Genomic DNA, 25,044 nt, shown 5'->3' with positions numbered 1-25,044 from the left:
TAATTTAATTAAAAAAGTCAAAAGCTTAATCCGTTTAGTTAGTCGATCTTCGCACATAATGACACATTGCCTCCGTGGCGAAGCGTTTAAGGCGAATGAACCCCAATATACCAACCGCGCTGATAGCTGGTTCGAATCCCAATAAAAACTTTTATTTTTTTATTTTTTTTTATACATTTTATGATTGTAAGTATATTTATTATATAATTTTATTTTCAGAAAATACGAATTTAGTTAAAAAATTTTCCGACAATTAATATTCAGAAATCATTTGTGGCATTTTTAACGTGTTTGTGTGTGTTTTATTCTTTTATTATTTTAATTTTTGGCACTGTTTTAATAAAAATGTTTGAGAAGTAGTAAGTATAAATTAGTTTAATATTTAAATAAAATATAAATAAAAAGTATATTAATTTCGTTTAAATCATATAATAGAAGTATAACTTCTTACGTGCGTACAAAGTACACACACATTCTTTTTTATTGAAAATGGACATGTATCATTTTTATGGAAGGAACATCAATCTTAAAACAAAATTATAGTGAAGTTTGTCCACCCCATAAAACTTTTATGGGGGCTTTGTTTCCTTAAACCCCCAAACTTTTGTGTACGTTTCAATTAATTCATTATGGTGGTACCATTAGTTAAACACAACGTTTTTAAAACTTTTTTGCCTCTTAGTATTTTTTCGATAAGCCAGTTTTATCGAGATGCGGGTTTTGTTGCTTTAAACCCCCCAAATATTTGTGTACGTTCCAATTAAACTATTATTGTGGTAGAATTAATTAAACACAATGTTTTTAAAAAATTTTTGCCTCTTAGTTATTTTTTGACAAGTCACCTTCTATCGAGATGTGGCTTCTTTTTCAAAATATACCTAAAATGTAAATTATAAATACATTTTCAGATTATTAACAGGTCTCTATAATCGTACCTAACTAAAAAAAAAATGCAAATATGTGGTGGATTCGACAACTATTCAAAATATGTCGATAAACACTGGCTTATCAAAAAATACTAAGAGGCAAAAAAGTTTTAAAAACATTGTGTTTAACTAATGGTGCCACAATAATAATTTAATTGGAACGTACACAAAAGTTTGGGGGGTTTAAAGGAACAAAATCCCCATAAAATTTTTATGGGTGCACAAATTTCACTTTAATTTTTTTTTACGATGTTGCTGCCATAAGAATTCCACATGTCCATTTTCACTAAAAAATCTCTAAAAGTTTTCGATATATGAAAAAAATCGATTTTCATTTTGTAACTTCAAAGGGCTGTAACTTTTTTTGTGTGCACTATTGTATATAGGTAAGAGAGGTTCGATCAGCCTATTTTTGATCCCAGAATCTGTGGTATAACTTATGACCAATCTTTTCGGGACACCCTGTATATCAAATTTTGTTTTTAATACATACTGTGATATTACCAAGCAATAAGTAAAGTCATTCTTGTTTTTCCAAATAATTAAAGGCTATAGCGGGATAAGATGGTCAAAAATGCCCCCGCACAGATCAACCTCGCTACTTATGTTTTCGATAAAGGATATAAAATTATGCACTGATGCAAATTTTTAGCGTCCCAGAGGTCCTAGAACGTCTCAAATCGAAAAAAGAAGAATTTTTAGGTTTTATTTTTTTGTGAGCGCAATTTTACTTTAAAAAATCTGAAACAATTCAAGAGGTTGTATCTTTTGAATACAAAACAACCTGATTTTTTTTAGATTTTTGTAATGAAAAATGAGCCCAGGAAATTTTTTTGAAATTTTTAAAAAAATTTAGTTTATGATAATATGATTTGGCCAACTTTTAAATAGTATTTTTTTGTGTACTTTTTGCCGTTCTTTTGAATGGAAGAGGTAGTATTTTCAATATCTGAGCGGAAACAACGAAAAAATCGAAAAAACCGTTTTTGGCTGTCTCGAGATGCATCTCGCCAATTGTAGGATTTAGGATCCTGACTACAACTGAAAAAAAAACTAAAAGTGTGAATTTTGTCATAAAATTTGGTATGTAAGGTTATAATAATATTTGGAACAACTTTTCCAAATATCTTTTTTCGATATCTCTAACGCGAAGCAAATCGAATCACATATCGAAAATTCATTCTGTTTGTGGATTCGCAGTAGGCCGCGTTTAAAATTTAAAGTTCAGTTGACTATTTTAAAAATTGTGAAACATCACCGTGTATGACTGTGCAAAATTACAAATCTGCATATATTTTGATAACCGAAACATAGGGGTGTCTTCATCTTAAATGTAACACACTGTATCTTATCAATGTGATAATTTATTGCAACTAATATAGTCAAATTTTTTATAGATTCAAAATATACAATCAAAATACTGACTAATCCACTAATTTTATCATAAAAAGTTCAAATTGATTGAATTGAAGTATTGAACCAATTAATGTGTAATAATATAATATAATATACAGAGTGAGTTTTATGTTTGGAAACCCTCAATTATCTCGGAAACGGCTTGCACTATTTTTATAGATTGTGGTGGGTAGGGGTTTTCTAATGTGGCCGATATTATATAGTAATACTTACATTCTTGTCAGATCTTCCGTTTTTCTGAAAATCTAATTAACTTTCTTATTTCAAATAGAACACACTGCATATTTTTGCGTTTTGAAGTCCTTAAGAGGATCGGTACGTATTTTCGGCTGCAATGCTATTCAAATGGGGATTCATTTTTTTCGAATCCTGAGAAAACTAATAAGTATTTTTGAAAAATTTAAACGCAGAATAAGAGATCACGTTATTACCGAGGGCCGAAAATCCCTGAGAACTTCTATAATGTTTATCTTAATAAGTTACAGGGGTGAAAAACTAAGAGAAAGTTTAGTGTGACTTTTAATTTCAAATATATTAATCAAAATAAACTTTTTATTTATTATAAGGGACTTTCGGCCCTCGGTAATAATTTAGTCTTTCATTCTGCGTTTAAATTTTTGAAAAATATTTATTGGTTTTTTCAGGATTCGAAAAAAATAAACACAATGCCGTGGTAATATTTTCCAAATCTATCTTTGTCTTACAACGCACTCAGCCGAATATAATATTGTCAGCATATATTGTCAGTCAGACACTGACAATCAGTGACAATTTTAAATATTTGACATTGCATCGGGAATATGTTGAGTTATTGATTAAATATTATTGAAATATAGTGTATTTGATAAATAATTGATTTAAGACGTGAACTTAATAAAAAGTTATTTATTGTGTATTATTTGTGGAAGATCCAAGCAGAGAATACATCAGGATAATATATTCTGTGATCCAAGTATTTTGTTGTTAAAGATGTTCAAAATTGTAAGCGTTCCATAACAATATATTATTAAAAAATCACTAACACTTTTCTTCTTTTCTCGATTGAGTATTAGTCTTTGTTTTACAAATAAATTATTACAATCACTGAATACATAGTTAGTGAAAAAATTATCACATTTATTAACTGAATTAATAATTTCCAATTATAAAAATAACAGTTATACAAGAACATTCAAAACCCATCTCTTTAAATTAATGATGACATTTTCAAGTAGAATGACATTCTAGTAATGTTTACATATCAATACCAGTGTGAATTTTACTACACGTAATTTGCCGAATTATGTACCCATAGCCTTAAGACATAATGATTATTTTCCATGTTATATTCCCTATACTTAAACGCCATAATTTCTGCTACATTTAATAATATTAATAATTTAAAAATAATAATATTTTTTTTAATAAATGTAGCAATAACTCCGAAACTATGGCATTTAGGTATAGGGAATATAACATGAAAAATAATCAGTATATTTGAAGGATTTCGAAACACAAAAAAATATACAGGTTGTTCCATTTGAAATAAGAAAGTTCATTAGATTTCCAGAAAAACATCGTGCAAGCCGTTTCCGAGATACTTGATACTATTTCTATACATAAAACTCACTCTATTATAGGTCTGGATCCCGCGTATGAAAAAAAGTTGATTAATAACAAGCTGAAAATTTGTTAATAGTTTAAGGGTGTCTAGTCGGATAAACTTTGATATACGGGAACACTGGAACAGGGACAGTTTTAATTGTGGAACAGGTTAAAAATTTGGAACGGTCAGACCACGAAAACGGCACATTTATTTTGTCCGACAGAATAGACTTAAACTCTCCGAACAGAGATTAAACTCTCATGCAAAAATCAGACTGCTATTATTATCACCTGTCATAATTCATGTCATTTGACATATTCTACATGTTCCACTCATTAAAACGCCCATTTGGTGATAAATAGCAGTCTGATTTTTGCATGAGAGTTTAATCTCTGTTCGGAGAGTTTAAGTCTGTTCTGTCGGACAAAATACATGTGCCGCTTTCATGGTCTGACCGTTCCAAATTTTTAACCTGTTCCACAATTAAAACTTCCTCTGTCCCAGTGTTCCCATATATCAAAGTTTGTCCGACTAGACACCCTTAAGCTATTAACAAATTTTCAGCTTGCTATTAATCAACTTTTTTTCATTCTCGGGATCCAGACCTAATATTATAATATTATATTAATAAGCATTAATTGGTTCAATACTTCAATGCAATCAGTTTGAACTTTTTATGATAAAATTAGTGAATTAGTCAGTATTGTGATTGTATATTTTGAATCATAAAAATACGACTGTGTTAGTTGCAATAAATTATCAAATTGATTAGATACAGTGTGTCACATTTAAGATGAAGACACCCCTATGTTTCGGCTATCAAAATATATACAGATTTGTAATTTTGCACAGTCATACAGGGTGATGTTTCACAATTTTTAAAATAGTCAACTGAACTTTAAATTTTAAACACGGCCTACTGCGAATCCACAAACAGGGTGAATTTTCGATATGTGATTCGATTTGCTTCGCGTTAGAGATATCGGAAAAAGTTATTTGGAAAAGTTGTTCCAAATATTATTATAACCCCACATACCAAATATTATGACAAAATTCACACTTAGTTTTTTTCGGTTGTTGTAGTCAGGATCCCAAATACTAAAATTGATTTTTTCGTTCTTTCCGCTCAGATATTAAAAATTCTGCCTCTGCCATTCAAAAGAACGGCAAAAAATACACAAAAAAATAAGTACTATTTAAAAGTTATCCAAATCATATTATCATAACCTAAAATATTTTTGAAAATTTGAAAAATTTTTGCTGTGCTCATTTTTCATTACAAAAATCTGAAAAAAATCAGGTGTATTCAACTTCAACTTCAACTTGTTGAATTTTTTCAGATTTTTTAAAGTTAAATTGCGCTCACAAAAAAATAAAACCTAAAAATTCTTCTTTTTTCGATTTAAGACGTTTTAGGACCTCTGGGAAGCTAAAAATTTGCATGAGGGCATAATTTTATATCCTTTATCGAAAACATAAGTAGCGGGGCTAATCGGTGCGGGGGCATTTTTGACCATCCTATCCCGCTACAGCCTTTGCATACATTTTTGTGTTACGTATTGTTGTATGCTGTATTTAGGTACTCCTTTTTTTTATGTAATTATGTTTATTTACAATCTACATCATTAAAAGAGTATTAAGTAAATTTTTTCCATGTTTTTGGTCATGAAGAAGAGACTTCCAATGATGTCTCATCTTATTCTATTTATGTTTAAAGTTTTAAAATAGGTCCTGAGGCCAGGTTCTATCTAGTCTCCTTGTGACAGGGCCAGTATGAAATAATTCCCTTACTAATTCGTTGTCATGGTGAATGGTACGCTCGTTTTGTGATTCCGAGGCTCGATGGATTTCTTCTCTAATGAAAGGTATATTTAAGTCTTCGTGAAGTGTTTGATTAGTTACATACCAGGGTGCATCCACTATTGATCTTAGAACTTTCGACTGAAATCTGTGAATGATATTCAGTGATGTTGACTTTGCACAGCCCCAGAGGTGTAGTCCGTAGTACCAAATAGGTTTGATTATTGCTTTATACAGAAGAATTTTGTTTTGGTTGTTGAGTTTTGATCTGCGTCCAAGGAGCCAATACATTTGCCGAAATTTCAAGTCTAGTTGTCTTCTTTTAGTCTGTATATGTTTTTTCCAAGTAAGACGTTGGTCAAGATGGAGGCCAAGGTATTTAGCTTCTGTTACTGTTGGTATTCGTACATTTTCCATTCTTACAGGTGGGCATGTGTTGTGGCGGTTTGTAAACGTTATTTGAGATGATTTTGTTTTATTTACTTTAGTTCGCCATTTTGTGTACCATTCACTGAGTATGTCCAGATGGTGTTGCAGGTCTTGTGAGGCTTGTATGTGATCTTCATTTACTGCTAGTATTGCTACGTTATCAGCAAAGGAAGCGATCGTAGTATTAGGAGACTCTGGTATATCGGCTGTGTAGAGTGAGAAAAGCAGAGGTCCGAGAACACTACCTTGCGGAACTCCGGAGTTAATAGGACAGAGGCTGGATTGTTGGTCTTTGAATTTTACTGAGAAATATCTATTTGATAAGTAGGAATTGATTAGGAAGAGAATAGTTACTAGATAGTGATAATTTTACTTTGTAAAGCAGTCCCCTGTGCCGAACTTTGTCAAACGCTTGTGAGATATCTAGGAATACAGCGTTGCAGTATTTCTTTTCTTCGAGAGTTTTTGATATTTCGTTTACTATTCGATGGACTTGTTGTGTAGTAGAGTGATTTTCCCGAAAACCAAACTGATGTTCTGGTAGTAATGTTAGGAATTCATGATCTGCGTATATTCTTTGTAGCAGCACTCTTTCAAAAACTTTGCTAACGATTGGGAGTAGGCTGATGGGTCGATAAGATGTTACTTCATTGGGAGCTTTGCCTGGCTTAAGGATCATTATAATTTCTGCAAATTTCCATATTTTTGGAAAGTATGATAAACTTAGCATGCGATTAAATATTACTGTTAGCATAATAATGGCCTTACGAGGAAGTTGTTTTAGTACTTGTGCCGAGATTAAGTCATAACCTGGAGCTTTTCGTGAGTTGAGTTTGATTATTTCTTTCTTGACTTCTATAGGAGTAAAACTTTTGATTGGAAGGGACATTTGACATGCTGCGCTAATTAGTTCTTCCACTTCTTCATCAAGTTCTGGTGGCTCGGTTTGAAATACACTCGTAAGATGTTCAGCAAAGACGTCCGCTTTTTCTTTGTTGGAACGAGCCCATTCGCCATTTGGTTTATGGAGGGGAGGAATAGTTGTGTATGGTTTTTTGAGTTTCTTAGTCGCCTTCCATAGCGTCTGATCATTTGCTGTAAGGTTTTTAATGTAATGTTCGAAGGTTTCGTTGTTTGCAGCTTTGATGGCTACTCCAAGTTGTCTACGTAGTCTATTGTATATATGTTGATCTATGTTGTTTCTAGATCTTTGCCAGTTTCTTCTCGCACGACGTTTTTCAGCAATGAGTTGCTGAATGTGTAGGAGAACATTTGTTGTATGTGTCGGTCTGCGTTCAGTTCGTGGTGTAAATTGCCATGCCGCTTCTTGCACAAGGGTGATGAAATATTGAGCTGCTGTATCTATCTCGTGTGGAGATTTGATTCGCAAATTAAGATTAATGTTTTCTTCTAGGTAGTATTGAAAATCTGCCCAGTTGGTGTTTTTTGACGCTAGTCGAGGAGGGGGTGTGTTGGTTATAACTGTGGTACTCTTGTTCATAATAATTGGTGTATGATCAGATGAGAGGTCATAGCTGGATTCTATTAGACAGTTGTTTCTGGATTCTCCTGTGCTTATGTAAAAGTTTAGCACATCTGGAAGTTTTCTGGGGTCACTTGGCCAGTAAGTAGGGATTCCGTTGGTGTGGCAATCGTAGTTGTTGTCGGTCATTGCTTTTAAAAGGTTACGACCTTTTGTTGTTATGAGTCTTGAGCCCTAATGTGTGTGTTTCGCATTCCAATCTCCCCCGGCTACAAATTTACTGCCAAGTAATTGAAAGAAGGCTTTGTATTCATCTGCGTGGAGATTGCATGACGAGGTGGGCTGTAGATTGCAGATATGTTAAAGTGCCATGGCGTTGCATTCACCTGAACAATTGCTGCTTGAATTTTTTTTGTTGCATATTTTGGCAATTCATGATGTGATATACAGCTTCGTATGATTATGGCCGAGCCACCATGAGCAGTACCATCGGAGTGAGGTGTACTATATGTAGTATAGAGCAGAATATTGAACATAGTTAGATCAGTAAAGTGGGTTTCTGAAACAAGCAGTACATCGATTTTATTCTGGTTTAAGAAAGTGATTACTTCCTGCTTATGGTTTAGCAGGCCATTAGCGTTCCATGTGGCGATTCTAAGTATGTTTAACATTAACAATCCTTTCGGTTAATGACTTGTGTGAGTAAGTTTAATATCATACTATTTTGACTCATGAGTTGTGAGAACACGTTTTTGAACTCGTTAAGGAATGTTATTAGTTGTAGTTCTATGTTAGTTTTACTCGTAAGTTTTACTCGTTAGTTTTACTCGTAAATACAAAATGCTAAACTCTATTTGTTGTCTATTTTTTTCAAACGTACGACTGCAGAAAATAGTTATTTATGTACCAAGTCAGTAAAGTGACTCTTTATCGAACGACTCTAATATTACGAGAAGAGTGAGCGTAGCGAGCGAGGCGAGTAACAGACGAGTTTGATAAAGGAGTCTACTGACGTGGTGCATACAAAATTTTATCGCCAACATATATTTTTTAAATTTAATTTCTTCCGAACCACTGGGGTTAGAAACGACAACAATGGAAAATACATATTAAAAATAAAAAGAGATTGTAATATTAAGTAAATAGATATGTACTAACAAAAAGTATACCTGAAAAATTTGTGATACAATTAAATGTCTTTTATTCCTATTTCCGTTAAAAACTGTATGATATTGTTGATATTTGTATTGTCCCTAAGAAGCTCAGATATGTCCCTGGGAAGGTTCAGTTTACTTCTCGTTTGCTGGTATATTTGACAATCGGTTAAGATATGTTTTATTGATATAAAATAATATTTGCCAACATAATTTGATATTGGTTTTAACACTTACTTGCAATTTACAATTTAAGAACTTTTTAAATTTTAGACGTCCTAATAGTTTCATGGCAGTGATGACAGATAACTTGCAAGATGGCCGCTTTCGATTTTTAATCGATAGTTATCAATATTGAATAATTACTAAATCGGTAAAGTTTTAATTTATTTTAGGTATATGAATATAAATACAAAATACTACAGAATTTCACTTTTTGACATAAATTTAATTGACTATTTCACTAGACTGTTTTTAACTGATAAAACGGCATAGCAACGCATCGTTTCCTACTGACAAAACTCTTTAGCGACGTGATTTCTCAGCGACAAAACTATGACAGATCTGTCACGAAAGTGTATGGTAATAACAAATAAATAAAGATTATATTTCGTTGATATGGTGCATTAATTGTCTCGTGAAATAGTCTTGTCGAATATCATTCGAGAGAAAATTATTTCCGGCAAAATTTTCTCCTGGTTTCATTCAAGTTCGTTGCCTTTTGGTAATTTTCGCTTATGAAATTTTGACAAAATCACTCGACTGACGTCTCGTGATTTAAGTCAAAATTTAATTCGCGAAAATTGCCAGACAACAAACTTTCATACCAGTCGAAAATATTGCCGGCAAAATTTTCTCTCTTGTGATATTATATACGATAATATCGCAAATTGCGTACAATATTTTTAATAATTAAAGTAAATAAATTGTAAGTCCACTCAAATACTCGCCATTCGATTACTGCCATCGACCACTTACCTTCAATCTCGGTTAATTTGATTAATCGCGGCAGGTAAAGTAAAATTCTTCTTTCAGTACAATAAAGTGTTACTTTACTGCCGCAAATGAGGGCAAATGAGTACAATAATGAATGACTTTAGTGACGGTTGGCGATAAAGTATTGTTCCTAACTCATGCGGAAAGTGTCTTTGACGCTCTCGACTGCTTGTTTGAACTCCGCTATCGCGTCGTTCGGGTCAACGGTGGTCGCGTGCGGGAAAGTATCACTTTCCGCACTAGTTAAGAAAATAACTATTTTTTATATTTCACGTATATTTTTTCCGTGCTTAGATAACCGATTTGGTTATCATTTAGTAATAGAGTAGAGACTAGGGGGCCCCATTAGACCGCAGGGCCCCCTAGTGAAAAAGAAGGGCTTGTTCGTACCTGTATGGCTCAAAATGTTATGTAATGATATGATGCCGGCAGCTGGCGTTCGATAGGTCAACCTTAAAAGATAGAACGAGTGTCCATAGTGGCGCAACCCCCCTACGAACTACCAATCCAGCGAAACCAAAGGAGAGATGGCACCGAGGTGGTTAAGAAAAGCGAGGAGAATCATAAAATCAGTTCTTCTTGGCGTACTGAACCAAGAATAACTCAAAACGGCAGGGATGTAATGGATTGAATTGGAACTTTGTCGAGGTGGGCGCGCTCCGTATTGAAGAGGCGTTTCGCCGGAACCGTATCTGCACTGAGCGGTAGTGGCCAGTGGCCACATCCGATCTGGAGACGATGGATGGTCGCTGTTTGATGGTTATCGCATTTGATTAAAATGTGATAAGCTCGATTCCATGTAGCGTGATTGCTACTGTATATATTGTGTTGTGTATTGTATTATTCTAATATTGTTATTGTGCTTTGATGACAGTAATAAGTATAATGTTGTTTTTCCTTTGCATAAGATAGAGTTATATTTCATTTTATTTATTTTGAACTGTATATAAATATCCTAAAATATATTTACTTTGTTTTAACCTGTGTTTTACTGAGTATGTCGTCCTAAAAGAGCTACCCGTCACAGTTAATAAAGGATTTTAATTATTTATTTGTTATTCTTCTTCTTTCTCCTGCTTCCTTAATAGGCTCGCGCCTGTTCCATCTTCGGATGCCTCCTCATCAAATATCCAGGTTGTCACTCCATCTCTTCCTTGGCCTTCCTATACTCCTTCGGCCGTTTGGTGATCTATATCGTGCTATCTTTTCTAGTCTTCCTTCTCCCATTCTGCTTATATGGCTATACCATTCTTTTTCTCAGTGTCCAATCATTTATATTCTCTATATTAAAGCTTTGCCTGAGGTCTGTGCTACGTTGTCTATCCCATAACGATTTTCCTGTGATATCTCGGACTCTTTTCATTTCACACGTTTCCATCACGTCTTTTTGTCCTTATGGTGTCAGGTCTTGTTTCCGCAGTGTAAGTCATAATTGGCCTAACTACTGTCCTATAGCTCTTGGCCTTTGTTTCTGTCCCTAGATGTGTGTTGTGCCAGATAGTGTGTTTAAGACATCCTGCTATTTTGTTGGCTTTGTTTACTTGTTGGGCAACTTCCGCTTCTGTGTCTCCATAACTGTGCATTAGCACTCCCAGGTAGCTGATACTTCTTTCTTGCTGTTATATTAAATTGATATAAAAGTCTCTGAAGGTCATCTTCACTCTCCGCAATAAGTATGGCATCATCCGCAAATCCGCATAGCATACTATAGAGATACATAATATAATATATAGGTAATATATGTTTATTATTTATTATTAAGTATTATTTATTATTTATTATTATGTATTAGTCCATGTGGTGAGACCGCTCCCGTCTGAAAAAAATTTCTGATTCGGTTTCTTTGTGGATTCCTATTCAAAAATGTCCCCTTTAAACAAATCTGAAGGGTGCGCGGAATTTTTGGGCAGAAATTGTTTAAACAATGTTTTTAATCAAATACACAAGATCATGTTTTTTGCTCTGGAACATATATTTTTAAATTTTTTGGGTCAATCTAAACAAGAAAGGTATCTTGTAATTTTTCTCAGAAATTGACAGTTTTGGAGTTATAGGCGATTTAAAATCTGAAAAATGCGAAAATACGCATTTTCGAGGCTTAAAAACTCATATTTAAATTATCATTTTTGAGGTTGCCAAATACTTAGATTGAAGACTGAACATTCAGCTTCAAGATTCTGAAGAGTGATCGCGTCTAACTTTAATTTATACCGTTGTTTTTTAATTGTTAAATATGCGTGTTTATCCGATTTTTTTGCCGGTGCTCCATTTCAAAAATCTCCTATTTTCATCCGAAAAATATTTTTTCTAGATTATTTGGGACATTCTAAATAAAATAAGTTTCTTGAAATTTTTCTAAAAAGTTAATAGTTTTTAAATTAGAAGGGATTGAAAATCCGAAAAATGACAAAAAACGCATTTTTGGATTTTAAATCGCTTATAACTTTAAAAACTATTAACTTTTGAGAAAAATGTCAAGAAACTTATTTTATTTAGATTGTCCCAAAGAATTTAGAAAAAAATATTTTTCGGAGGAAAATAGGAGATTTTTGAAACGGAGCGCGCCGCACCGGCAAAAAAATCGGATAAACAAGCATATTTAACAATTAAAAAACAACGGTATAAATTAAAGTTAGACGCGATCACTCTTCAGAATCTGGAGGCTGAATATTTAGTCTTCAATTTAAGTATCTGGCAACCTCAAAAATACTAATTTGAATATTAGTTTTTAAGTTTCGAAAATGCGTATTTTCGCATTTTTCAGATTTTAAATCGCCTATAACTCGAAAACTATCAATTTTTGGGAAAATTTACAAGATACCTTTCTTATTCAGAATCACCGACAAAACTCAAAAATATATGTTCCGGAGCAAAATAACGTGATCTTTTGTATTTGTTTAAAAAAATTGTTTAAACAATTTCTGCCCAAAAATTCCGCCCGGCACCCTTCAGATTTGTTTAAAGGGGACATTTTTTAATAGGAATCCACAAAGAAACCGAATCAGAAATTTTTCCAGACGGGAGCGGTCTCACCACATGGACTATATAAACATTTTCAATTTCTTTGCAACACGAAAATGCAGCAGCTGTATAATACTCTGGTTAAATCGGAGAGTGCAGGAAGAGTCTATACCGGTTTCGGAGGTTTTTTCCTCCTCATCAGTAGTCCCATATCCTCTTTTATTCGATTTCCCCAGGTATCATACTTTGGGTCTTTCCGAATTGCAGTGGCGGCTCGTGGCCTTGGAGACAGGGTCGGCAAGGTTTTTTTGTCTCCTCATATAGGTATACCATCAAACTAAAAGGCTTAAATCATCATAGGAGATTTTGTTGTTTTTTGTTTTTTTATTTGATGTACTTGACATTCTCTCTTGTTTCATGGTGTTTCGACAATACGTGTTGATTCTTTTGAGACAAGATAAATCCCGTTTATTTGAGGCAGAAATTGGTGGTAGTGGTGATAAGAAAATTGATGAACAGTTTGTTATAATGAATTGCAGTACTTACTACATAGAATTATACATACATATTTTGTAACTTATCCCACTTTCTGAAAATATTTGGATCGGCATAATTTTTAAGTACCTAACTTGTTATAATAAATATCTTGGAAATTCTTTGGCGAAGGTAACTTTTAAATTTTGAATCGTCAAAGAGGTCAAAAATTTGTAAATCTTCAAAATTCGAAAAACGAGTATCTATTTGCATATATTAGTAGGTATCCAAAATTTCAAGATATACCTACTCGTTTTTCGAGAGATGTATCATGTTGTTGTCTTTTTTGGGATGGTTCGGAAATATCAAGCGAATCCAAAATGTCACTGCGTATATATTGGAAACTACTATCATTACGAAAATCTCTGAGATTTTGCACCAGCTTTCGTATTCTATTTTTTGAATAAATAATGTCAGTTGACTGATTTTGAACAATAATGAATATCTTAGGCAAACTCTGTCTTACAAATATTTAAAAGAATATTAAAAGAGTAATTATTTAATAAAGTTCTCAAACCGATTGCTTCACGGATCGAGGTATCGCCAATTTCAAAATCGTCGCCTTCGATAATAAAATCAAAAACTTCCAAAAGCTGTTCACGAAAATCTGCTACAGATACTAAAACTACCAGAGATAATCTGCTTAGATAAAACTAATCGAGATTTAAAATTTCATCGCGTTTGACAAAACTGTCCGCTTTTTTTTCGAAACAAATTTGTTCTAAAGCAGTAATCCGTTTAGGTGAGCTAAACTGGCAAGAAAAGACGATATTCTTTATTTTTTACACGTATCATGCAAAACTAAATTCATTATATGAGCATAATAGTGAGTAAATAAAGCTTGTGATGCAATATGTAGTTTTAACTTTTGACTGGAGACCATTCAATTCACCACACATCACAGCAACGCCGTCATAAGATTGCCCCGGTTTGCCCTACCAATTTATTTTTGATATCACAAAATTTTAATCTGTTCTTTAAAACACCAAAAATATATTCTGCCTTATTGCTTTTACTCACGTCTCTAAAACATAAAAACCTCTCATAAATATTACCACGTAACGCGTATCGAACAACAATAATTGATAATTGTGAATGACATGATAATCAGAAGTTTCATCTACTTCCAGCGAAATGCAAATGGTTTTCTAAATATCAGATTCAATAACGTTATTCAAAATGTAACTATTTGATTAGGTATATGTATTAGTTCATTCTGTATTACGAATACACTTCGAATCAGAAAGTAAATATTTCTAAAACAATTTCATTATTTTCTCTATAATTACTTTGATTTTTAACAAATGCTTCGATTTCATCATGTCCACTAAATGATAATTCCTGACAACTTAAAACAATTATAATATCAATTAAACGACGTAAAACGGCGTGATTATTTTTGACAATTTCTGCCGATGCGATCTGGCGATGCCAAATGAAACACCGACCGGCAGATTTAAATATGCCGTACCTGCCTACGGAGAGAATGTATGTTCGCTTGCTCATCGACTTGTTATTTCGTTGAGTTTTACGCGTAAATCGTCAAGCTACGGAGTGCTACGGATGAGTTAGGTACGGCTAGCCGAAAAGTCAGATGAATGGCTTGGATCATTCATTTTTTGAGAAGTCTGTTATGCGCAGGGATCACTTAACGCTCGGATTGATCAAATCCTTTTAAAAACCATGAATAAAATTTAGTCTGTATTATCTGACAGATTTTTTCTTACTTCACAGATACAAATATTAAAAAAATCTATCTATATAAATGTGTGGGTCGGCACTGCCGACCCTGACCGGCCTCCACTGCCGAATTCAAAGAACGAAATGCCGCAGATGAATTAGAGCCATCTACCGAAAAACAAAATAAGTTATCAATCGAAGTAGCACAGAAAACGACAATAAATTATCGTTCCCATACCACCAGATTGACAACAGGTGGAATACTTTCATTGGTTACACCTCCTGAGATTTTCAAAATTTATTAATCATACAGGATGCCGAGGAAATTAGGATGAGAGAATTTTAAATAATTCACAACCCATCTGCTCAGCGTGGTAAAAGTTCCAACAAGAAAGATTCCTTAGTACTTAATAAAAGAGTAAATGAATTAAAATGTATAAACATTTTCAATTTCTTTGTAACACGAAAATGCAGCAGCTGCATAATACTCTGGTTAAATCGGAGAGTGCAGGAAGAGTCTATACCGGTTTCGGAGGTTTTTTCCTCCTCATCAGTAGTCCCATATACTCTTCTCTTCGATTTCCCCAGGTATCATACTTTGGGCCTTTCCGAATTGCAAAGAACGAAATGCCGCGGATGAACTAGAGCCATCTACCAAAAAACAAAATAAGTTATCAATCGAAGTAGCACAGAAAACGACAATAAATATCGTTCCCATACCACCAGATTAACAACAGGTGGAATACTTTCTTTGGTTACACCCCCTGAGATTTTCAAAATTTATAAATCATTAGGAAATTAAGATGAAATTAAGATGAAATAATTTTAAATAATTCACAACCCATCTGCTCAGCATGAAAATTGATATTGTGAATCGATCAGGACACTTACCTAAATTTTGACAAAAGTGGACTTACTGAGTTTTGCAGTGACGACGACGATATATAATATAGAGGTAATATAATATGTTTATTTAAAATGTATAAACATTTTCAATTTCTTTGCAACACGAAAATGCAGCAGCTGCATAATACTCTGGTTAAATCGGAGAGTGCAGGAAGAGTCTATACCGGTTTCGGAGGTTTTTTCCTCCTCATCAGTAGTCCCATATCCTCTTCTCTTCGATTTCCCCAGGTATCATACTTTGGGCCTTTCCGAATTGCAAAAAACGAAATGCCGCGGATGAACTAGAGTCATCTACCGAAACTATATTTATTTGTTGACTAACCTATATATTTATTTTGCTCAACAGGCCATGTAGGCCCTGGGCGTTGACTACCTATATTCCTTTTATAGATGATGTATTTATAATACAATTCTTGTTATTTCAGAATATTTTATGGTGGTTGCAGATGCATTACGAGCCAGTAACGAAATGTGTCCACATATTGTAAAACGGAGTTTTGTTCAAGTTAAAAATCTTTTGAAGACTGAAGTTGGCCAAAAGAAACTTAACGAACAATTCAATTTGTGTGAGGATATATCAGAACACGTTAATAATTCTTTGTTCATGTCCAACTTCTTCATGAACTTAGCTGAGAATTTTGCTGGAGTGGTACAATATAATAATGATAACAGCGCAGGAATTAAAAAGAAAAACCTCACCGTCGATCGCTTGTGTAACGTTCTTTTGGACGAATCTACCGGACTTGAAATCAATCGCTTGGCAGCTGTTACTAAGTTAATTCTTGACGCGGATGGTAATAGCTGTTTTGATTACAATTATAATAATATGGTTGACTCTATGAAGGAAGTTAGTTGGGATAGCGATGCTGCCTATGGAAGTAAGATTTTTTTAAATTATTTGTTTAAAAGATATTTCAATATCATTGAAGTCCATTAAGAGGCAACCTCAGCGCGCGGAAAACTCGTTCCAAGATTGCGGCTTTAATTTTGAATATTTTGTCGAGATATTTGGCCCACATATTCGTAATATAGCAAAGAATGGCGGTACAGAGCCCAATTGGAGAAATATGTTCTTCTTCTTCTTAAGGTGCCGAGACCGTTTGTCAATCGTAGGCTCTCATGTTGCCCAGCATATTAACAATCATTCTTATTTACAGCCGCACGAAATAGTTCAGTGCTAGTTTTCCCAAACCATTGGCGTAGGTTTTCAAGCCAAGAAGTTGTACGGCGGCCCACATTTTTTTTCCCATTATTTTACCTTGCATGACAAGGTGAAGTATGTCATATTTTTCTGGGTGACGCATTATATGACCAAAGTATTCCAATCTGCGCCTTTTAACCGTATTCACTACTTCGCAACTTTTATTCAAACGTTGCAAAACCCTTTCGTTTGTGACTCTTTCTACCCAACTGATCTTCAGAATACGGCGGTAGACCCACATCTCAAATGCTTCTACGTTTTTTAAAAGCGATTCTGTCAAGGTCCATGCTTTAACCCCGTAAAGTAGTACTAGGAATATATAACATCGAACCATTCTTATGCGAAGTTTCAAATTTAGATCATGACTGCACAGGATTTTCTTCAATTTCATAAAACTTGTTCTTGCTTTGGCAATTCTACTTTTTATTTGTTTACTAGAGTTCCAGCTTTCATTAATATGAGTACCCAGATATACAATAATACTTACTCGTTCAATTGAGTCATTACCGATTGTTACGTTATAGTTATTATTATTTACGGCTGCCTGTTTACTAATAACCATAAACTTTGTTTTTCTGGCGTTGAGTTTGAGTCCATATATCGTGCAGAATGCCACCGTTCGGTTCAATAACGCTTGAAGATGTTCAATTGATCCTGTCAGTAACAAGGTGTCATCTGCTTATCTGATATTGTTCGTAAGCATACCATTAATGAGTATTCCCTCTTTTGCGTTTTCCAACACATCATTTGCTTAAGATTGTTTCAGCGTAAAGATTAAACAACATTGGTGACAATATACAGCCTTGTCGAACTCCACGCTTGATTTTTACTTCTTCAGAGCACTGATTCGCAACCCTAACACATGCAGCTTGGCCCCAATACAAATTTGCGATTATTCTAATGTCCCTACCGTCCAGACCAGTAGTTTTGAGAATATGTAGCATTTTTTTATTCGAACTTTATCAAAGGCCTTTTCAAAATCAATCGCGCACATGAAAACGTCATGATTTACATCTCTGCATCTTTGAATTAAAACTTGGGTTGCGAATAGTGCATCACGCGTTCCAAGGCCACAGCGAAAACCGAATTGAGTACTTGAGATTCTTTCCTCAATTTTTCTATATGTTCTTTGATGAATTATTCTGAGAAAAGTTTTCGATACATGACTCATTAGGCTGATGGTGCGATAGTCGCTGCATTTTGTGGCTCTGTGTTTTTTTGGTAGTACAACAAATGAGGATTTAAGCCAATCTTTAGGAATTTTTCCGCTTTCGTAGATTAAGTTGAATAATTTCGTAGGTATCTTAATGCCCTCGGTACCTAAAAGCTTTAGTGTTTCTACATAAATCCCATCTGGTCCGATCACCTTGTCGTTTTTTGCGTTCTTTATAGCGTATTGCACTTCTTCCCTAGTTATTGGAGGACCGCTCATGTCATCTAGCGTTTCTAGTTCGCTTCTTTCATCATCGAATAATTCCTTTATATATTCTGTCCATCGTATTATAGAAATATGTTAGTATGTGGAAATTACTCTATAATTAAATAATATATTAAAAAAAACAAGTCTGTACCGCCATTAAGAAGAACATAAAAATACACTTGCTTCAAATAAACTTCTTTTATACCATGTCTAGATTTTGTGTCACATTGGAATTACTAAAAATCGATTATCTATAACAAGAAATCGAACTTGACTTACTTAGCAACATTTAGCGCGCCTATGAGTATACTATTTATTGTTGTCACAATATTGTTCCTTCGATTTTGATAGTATAGTGTGGTATAATGTCACTGTAGTATTGCCTACGCGCTGTTAAAAGTTCGCAGAACTTTCAAAAAAAAATTTTGATGACGCGCTGATGTATCTTCTTCAGCATAAAATTTCAACATCATTGAAAAAGAAAATAAAAAACTGTTTAGAGAGTTTACCCCTAAAAAGCCGATTAGAAACGGAATATACCGTCTAATTTTTTTGTATTTCTTCTGCACCATACCTTTTTAATTCGATTCTAAGTATATATTTTCAGAGTTGTCCCTAATTTCACACACTAAGAATTTGAACGTGCGGTCGCTAGAACGTACGATTACATTCCGATGGTGGCTCGAACAATCCCATGGTAACGCTCCTTTCACACACTAAAAATTTGAAACGTGCGATCGCTTGGACACACGATGCCATTCCAATAGTGGCTCAAGCAATCGCATGGTACCTTTCATATTACACATCGACTTCACCGAACGTTTTAACCACCGTATAATGAGAAAAGTACCATAGGATTGCTTGAGCAACCATTGGAATGTTATCTTGCGTTCTAGCAATCGCACGTTCAAAATTCTTAGTGCGTGAAACTCGGTTCGTTGCAACCACTGTGCACAACCGCGGGAAACTTGTACTCTAAGGTTTAAATATCATAAAGCTTTTTTGTATAATTGTAATTCATTTAGTATTTCTTCAGAAAAAATTTCAAACATCACTAAGTAGGGCATTTTTTCAACAAAAAATTGCAAAAATAACTCGAAAATGAAGAAAAATTACCAAGAGAGAAAAGTATTTTTCAAAATAAACGGCCACTTGGAAAAATAAAAAAAATACATTTGAATTGAACTTTGAAAAATATACAGAATCAAATAAAAACGGTTAGGTGCGGTAGAAATGCAAAAAAACTAGTAGTCCAGAAAGCCACTGCTCATCCGCTAGGAAAAATATTCCGATTTGGATTTTTTGCACAATGTTACTCAAAAAGGAAGCCTTTTAACAAATTTGCATGTTGCCAGGACCAAAAGTGGGTCAAAAATTTTTTAAACGTTTTGTTTTTGTTTTTTTCCTAAAATTATTATTTTTTTGCCTGGAACAAAGTTTTTTTAGGTTTTTTGGATCATTCCAAACATTAAAGGGCTTTAGTGACTTTTCCATAATGTTGATAGTTTTTGATATATAAGCGATTAAAAATTGAAAAATTGCGAAATCGGCCATTTTTACCCCTCAAAAACTATGTGAAAAACTAAAAATTTGAATGTTGCCAAAGTAGGCAGGTATTCTTTAAATATCGATTGATGATATCCCGAAGAGTTTTTTGCAATCCAATATTCAAAGCTGCTTTGTTTTTTAATTGCTAATTAAGCATGAGCGACACTATTTTCCACCGTTGCATGTGTATACAGTATGGTGCAAATGAAAGGAATAAATTCGTTATTTCGTAAATTGGCGACTTTAAGGAAAAATTCCAAAACAGGTCGATTTTTATTTTTAAGTTATGATATTGTGACATATATGGTATAATAGTGACGTCATCCATCTGGGCGTGATGACGTAATCGATCATTTTTTTAAATGAGAATAGGGGTCGTGTTCTAGCTCATTTGAAAGTTTCTTCAATTCTCTATTCAGTAATATAAACATTTACATAATTATTTATACAGGGTGTCTAAAAAAAAGTTTTAATTAAATTATTTGAAAAAAAAAAAGGAAGAATGTATGTAATTTATTTAATTCAAAATACATTTTACTGCTACCAGAAAACTAAAAAATATTTATTTCACAAATAAACATTGCTTTTCGATTAAATTCAATGTTTAAGCTAGCTCCCGCCAGCCACCTGCCTCTTGGAAGTTTGAACATTTAATTTAAGCGAAAAGCAATGTTTATTTGTGAAATAAACTTTGTTCTCTGATTTGTGAAAGCAGTAAAATGTATTTTGAATTAAATAAATTACATACATTCTTCTTTTTTTGTCAAATAATTTAATAAAAATTTTTGAACACCCTGTATAGATAATTATGTAAATATTTATATTACTGAATATAGAATTGAAGAACCTTTCAAACGAGCTAGCACACGACCCCTATTCTTATTTCAAAAAATCATCGATTACGGCATCACACCCAGATGGATGACGGCACTAGTATACCGTATATGCCACAATATCATAACTTAAAAATAAAAATCGACCTGTTTCGGGATTTTTCCTTAAGAGGAAACAGTAGCGATCAACAGGTAGCGAAAACGCGTTCCAAGATTGCGGCTGTAATTTTGAATATTTTTCGAGATTTTTGGCACAAGTTTTCGTAATAAAATAAAGAATGGCGGTACACAGCTCAATTTGAAAAATATATTAATATGTGGAAATTACTCTGTAATTAAATACAATATTAAAAAAACGAGCCTGTACCGCCATTAAGAAGAACAAAAAAATACACTTTCTTCAAATAAACATTTTTATCCGATGCCTAGATTTTGTGTCATTTTGGAACTACTAAAATTTTTTATTTCATTAGTAGTTCCAAAATTACACAAAATCTAGGCATCGGGTAAAAAAGTTTATTTGAAGAAAGTGTATTTTTTTTGTTCTTCTTAATGGCGGTACAGGCTCTTTTTTTAATATTGTATTTAATTACAGAGTAATTTCCACATATTAATATAGGGTGTTTCATTAATAATTGTCCATATAGTAACTGGAGAAACCTTAGCACAAAATACGAAGATTTAACCTAAAACGCTTAAATAAAATGTTGTTCCTTACTGAGTTACAGGGTGTTTTATCTTAAAATTTAAAAACTATTTTTGCTCAGCATTTTAAAACTATTCAACGTATCCTTTTCATACTTGTCAGGAAGTATAGGTACTGTACAAACTACTAAATTATGTTAAACAAAAGTTTCTGGGTATTACCAGAGGCGTACGACGGGGGAAAGTTAATGGTTGACCCTTTCCAAATTCTACGCCACTGGCGGAATTGCTATTTTAATTCAATTTTTGGATTCTCCAATACTTTCTATGAAAATAATATACTCTTCATTCGTAACGATAAAGTCATTAGTTTTCGAGATTTTTGAAGTTAAAAATGAAACGATACGGTTATTTTGATTAATGTATTGTGTCGCTTCATTTTTAATTTCAAATATCTCGAAAACTAATCATTTTATCGTTACGAATGAAAAGTATATTATTTACATAAAAAGTATTGGAAAATCAAAAAATTACACTAAAATAGCAATTTTTTCAGTGGCGTAGAATTTGAGAAGGGTCAACCAGCCACTATCCCCTGTCGTACGCCTCTGGTAGTAGCTAGAAACGTATATTTATCTTAATTTAGTAAGGTGTACAGTACCTACACTTTCTGCAAAGTATTATCAGGATACGCCAAATAGTTTTAAAGTACTGGGTACAAATAATTTTTAAATTTTAATCATGAATGAATCATATCGTAAATTAATCAAAATAACTGTGCCGTTTCATATTTAACTTCAAATATCTCGAAAATTAATGACTTTATCGTTACCAATGAAGAGTATATTATTTACGTAGAAAGTATTGGAGAATATAAAAATGGCACTAAAATAGTAATTCCTCCAGTGGCGTAGAATTTGAGAAGGATCAACCATTTACTATCCCCTGTCGTACGCCTCTGGTAGTATCTAGAAAGGTTTGTTTATAATAATTTAGTAGGGTATATAGTAGTCGCACTTTCTGTCAAGTATGAAAAGGATAAGTCGAATAGTTTTAAAATGCTAAGCAAAAATAGTTTTTAAATTTCTAGATAAAACACCCTGTAACTCAGTAAGGAACCACATTTTATTTAAGTGTTTTAGGTTAAATCTTTGTATTTTGTTCTAAGGTTTCTCCAGTTACTATAATGGACAATTATTAATGAAACACCCTGTATATTCTATAAATTGGGCTCTGTACCGCCTTTCTTTATTTTATTACGAATACGTGTGCCAAATATCTCGAAAAAATATTCAAAATTACAGCCGCAATCCTGGAACGCGTTTTGGCTACCTGTTGATCGCTACTGTAACACCTTAAAGTCGCCGGTTTACGAAATAACGAATTTATTCCTTTCATTTGTACCATACTGTATACATATGCAACGGTGGAAAATAGTGCCGCGCACTCTTGATTAGCAATTAAAAAGCAAAGGAGTTTTGAATATTGTATTGCAAAAAACTCTTCGTGATTTCATCAATCGATGTTTAAAGAATATCTACCTACTTTGGCAACATTCAAATTTTCAGTTTTTCACATAGTTTTTGAGGGTTAAAAATGGCCGATTTCGCAATTTTTCAATTTTTAATCATTTACTTATGTACATTTATCTTTGTAGTCTTGATATAAATCAGCTAAAGACATGTCACACTGGACGCGTGGTATAGCGTTTATAAAATGTTTGACACCTTCATAGATCTCCGGTTCCACAGTATGTTGTTTGCCATGTTTCCCGCGTAATTTGCCATGTTTTCTGCGTTTTCCAAGAGCTAGTAGTGCAAGAGCTACTCGATGAAGAGTTTCTTGAAGAAGAGCTTCTTGAGGAAGAGCTACCTGATGGTTTTACTGTTCGACCTCGAAACAAACTATAGGTTTTCCTTTGCACAACAGGAACGAAATGCGGGTCTCGGTCGGAATCATCGGAATCAAAGTCGCTCTGGTCTGAGTGCACCGGTGAAATTTGATATTGCCTTTGGTTGGATTCTGTAATAGGTTTAACATTACTGACCTTACTAAAGACCACTGTTTACCTAAATTTCTTGAAGTACTTTAATGACTCGTAAATGGCGAAGGTATAGGTGCCGGATGTACTTTCGTACGTTACTATTCTCTATCTGGGCACCAGGTTCATTATTTGTACTCACCAGTGGGAATAACGACGATAAAGAGATTTCCTGCTCGCCATCCTCAACATTTGTTGCCATAGCAACAAGTAATCGCCCACGACCAGTTGTTGCTATGAATCGCCCCCTTGAAAATGAATTAAGTAATTATTAACATAGGTAATTGACGAAATGAACAAGAATGTCACGAAGAGTGTGGTAACTCTAAATTTATAAAATAGTTAGTATTTAGTAAGCTTTTTAATAACACTGCTGCACATTATTTTAAATGAGTTAATTCCTATACGTTGATTGACAAATAGATAATGATTAATAAATGTTTTACAAACAACAAAAAAATGGTGTAAAATTATGATTCAACAATAGTGTAGCATGTCAAAAGTAATGAACTGAACCAATAATAGTGTCGTTAGTAAAAATATTATTTTAAAACGTACTTGTGTAAATCAGTAATAGTGTAATAAGTAGAAAAACAACAATGTTATGGTTAGGTTCAAATCAACAAGAATGCAACAACTCAAAATATAGATATGCAAATTACATACCTGATTTAGCAATAACGTGAAAACTCAAAATGATGAGCAAAGCAACACGTACGTTCCCGATCACTGTTGGCTGCAACTAAAAATGGCGCAATATTGTGAGGGCGATAACGACAGTCGGTCAGCCATGAATAACGTCTTATGGCGCCATCTCTTATTCATTTTTTGCACTATTAAAATATTATATTAAAAATTGTTGTATTTCAGGACATTGTCTCCAGTGTCATTTATTTAGCTTATTTCTTGTTGTTAATTACTTAAAAAAATATCAACCATTGTTGAGTTGGCGGCCATTCTACTTCTCTCTTTATCATCCTTTTTATATTGATCTATCTCCAGTGGTTTTATCTAGTTGCCATCTATTTTTCTTGTATTAAATAGGTCTCATTTTATCCCTTCTTTGTTCCCATATTTCTAAACATATTCAGTGCATTAAAGCTAGCCCGAATCCCCACTTGAGAGTTTGTGTCTCTCCGTCAGTTTTAATTGGTTCCTCTGAGCTAAACCGTTCTTCATTTAATCTGAAATCTTTTCTCTTCTATTTTCCTCCTCTTTCATCAGTTCCTTCTCTTCCAAATCCCAATACCCAGAGTATTGGGTTACAAATTGGCACCACTTGTATGGAATCGAGTTTTACGTCTGAATATAGTGTTATGTCAAATTCGAAACATTTTGAGTTACGATACTATTGTATTATTAGTGCGATATGTCAAAAACTATCAACTTTAGAGAAAAGTCACTAAAGACATTTTCTGTTTGGAATGATCAAAAAACCTAAAAAAACTGTTGGAGAACTGTATTCTCCACCCAAAATAAACTCTAT

At 33.5% G+C, this 25,044-nt stretch overlaps 1 protein-coding gene across 1 annotated transcript in view; it reads left to right on the top strand.

The window, feature by feature from the left end:
* Positions 1-25,044, top strand: part of LOC114344886 (putative serine protease F56F10.1) — an 80,648-nt gene that overhangs the window by 19,993 nt on the left and 35,611 nt on the right. Inside the window, exon 4 of the mRNA XM_050657650.1 lies at positions 16,296-16,748. Coding sequence (XP_050513607.1) covers positions 16,296-16,748 — 453 coding nt within the window. The remainder of the gene's footprint in view (positions 1-16,295; positions 16,749-25,044) is intronic.

The sequence above is a fragment of the Diabrotica virgifera genome, chromosome 8 (assembly GCF_917563875.1).
Source record: "Diabrotica virgifera virgifera chromosome 8, PGI_DIABVI_V3a".
In the NCBI taxonomy this organism is placed as follows: Eukaryota; Metazoa; Arthropoda; class Insecta; order Coleoptera; family Chrysomelidae; genus Diabrotica; species Diabrotica virgifera.
Note: the sequence above shows the minus strand (reverse complement) of the source record. Positions and strands in the feature narration are given on the sequence as shown.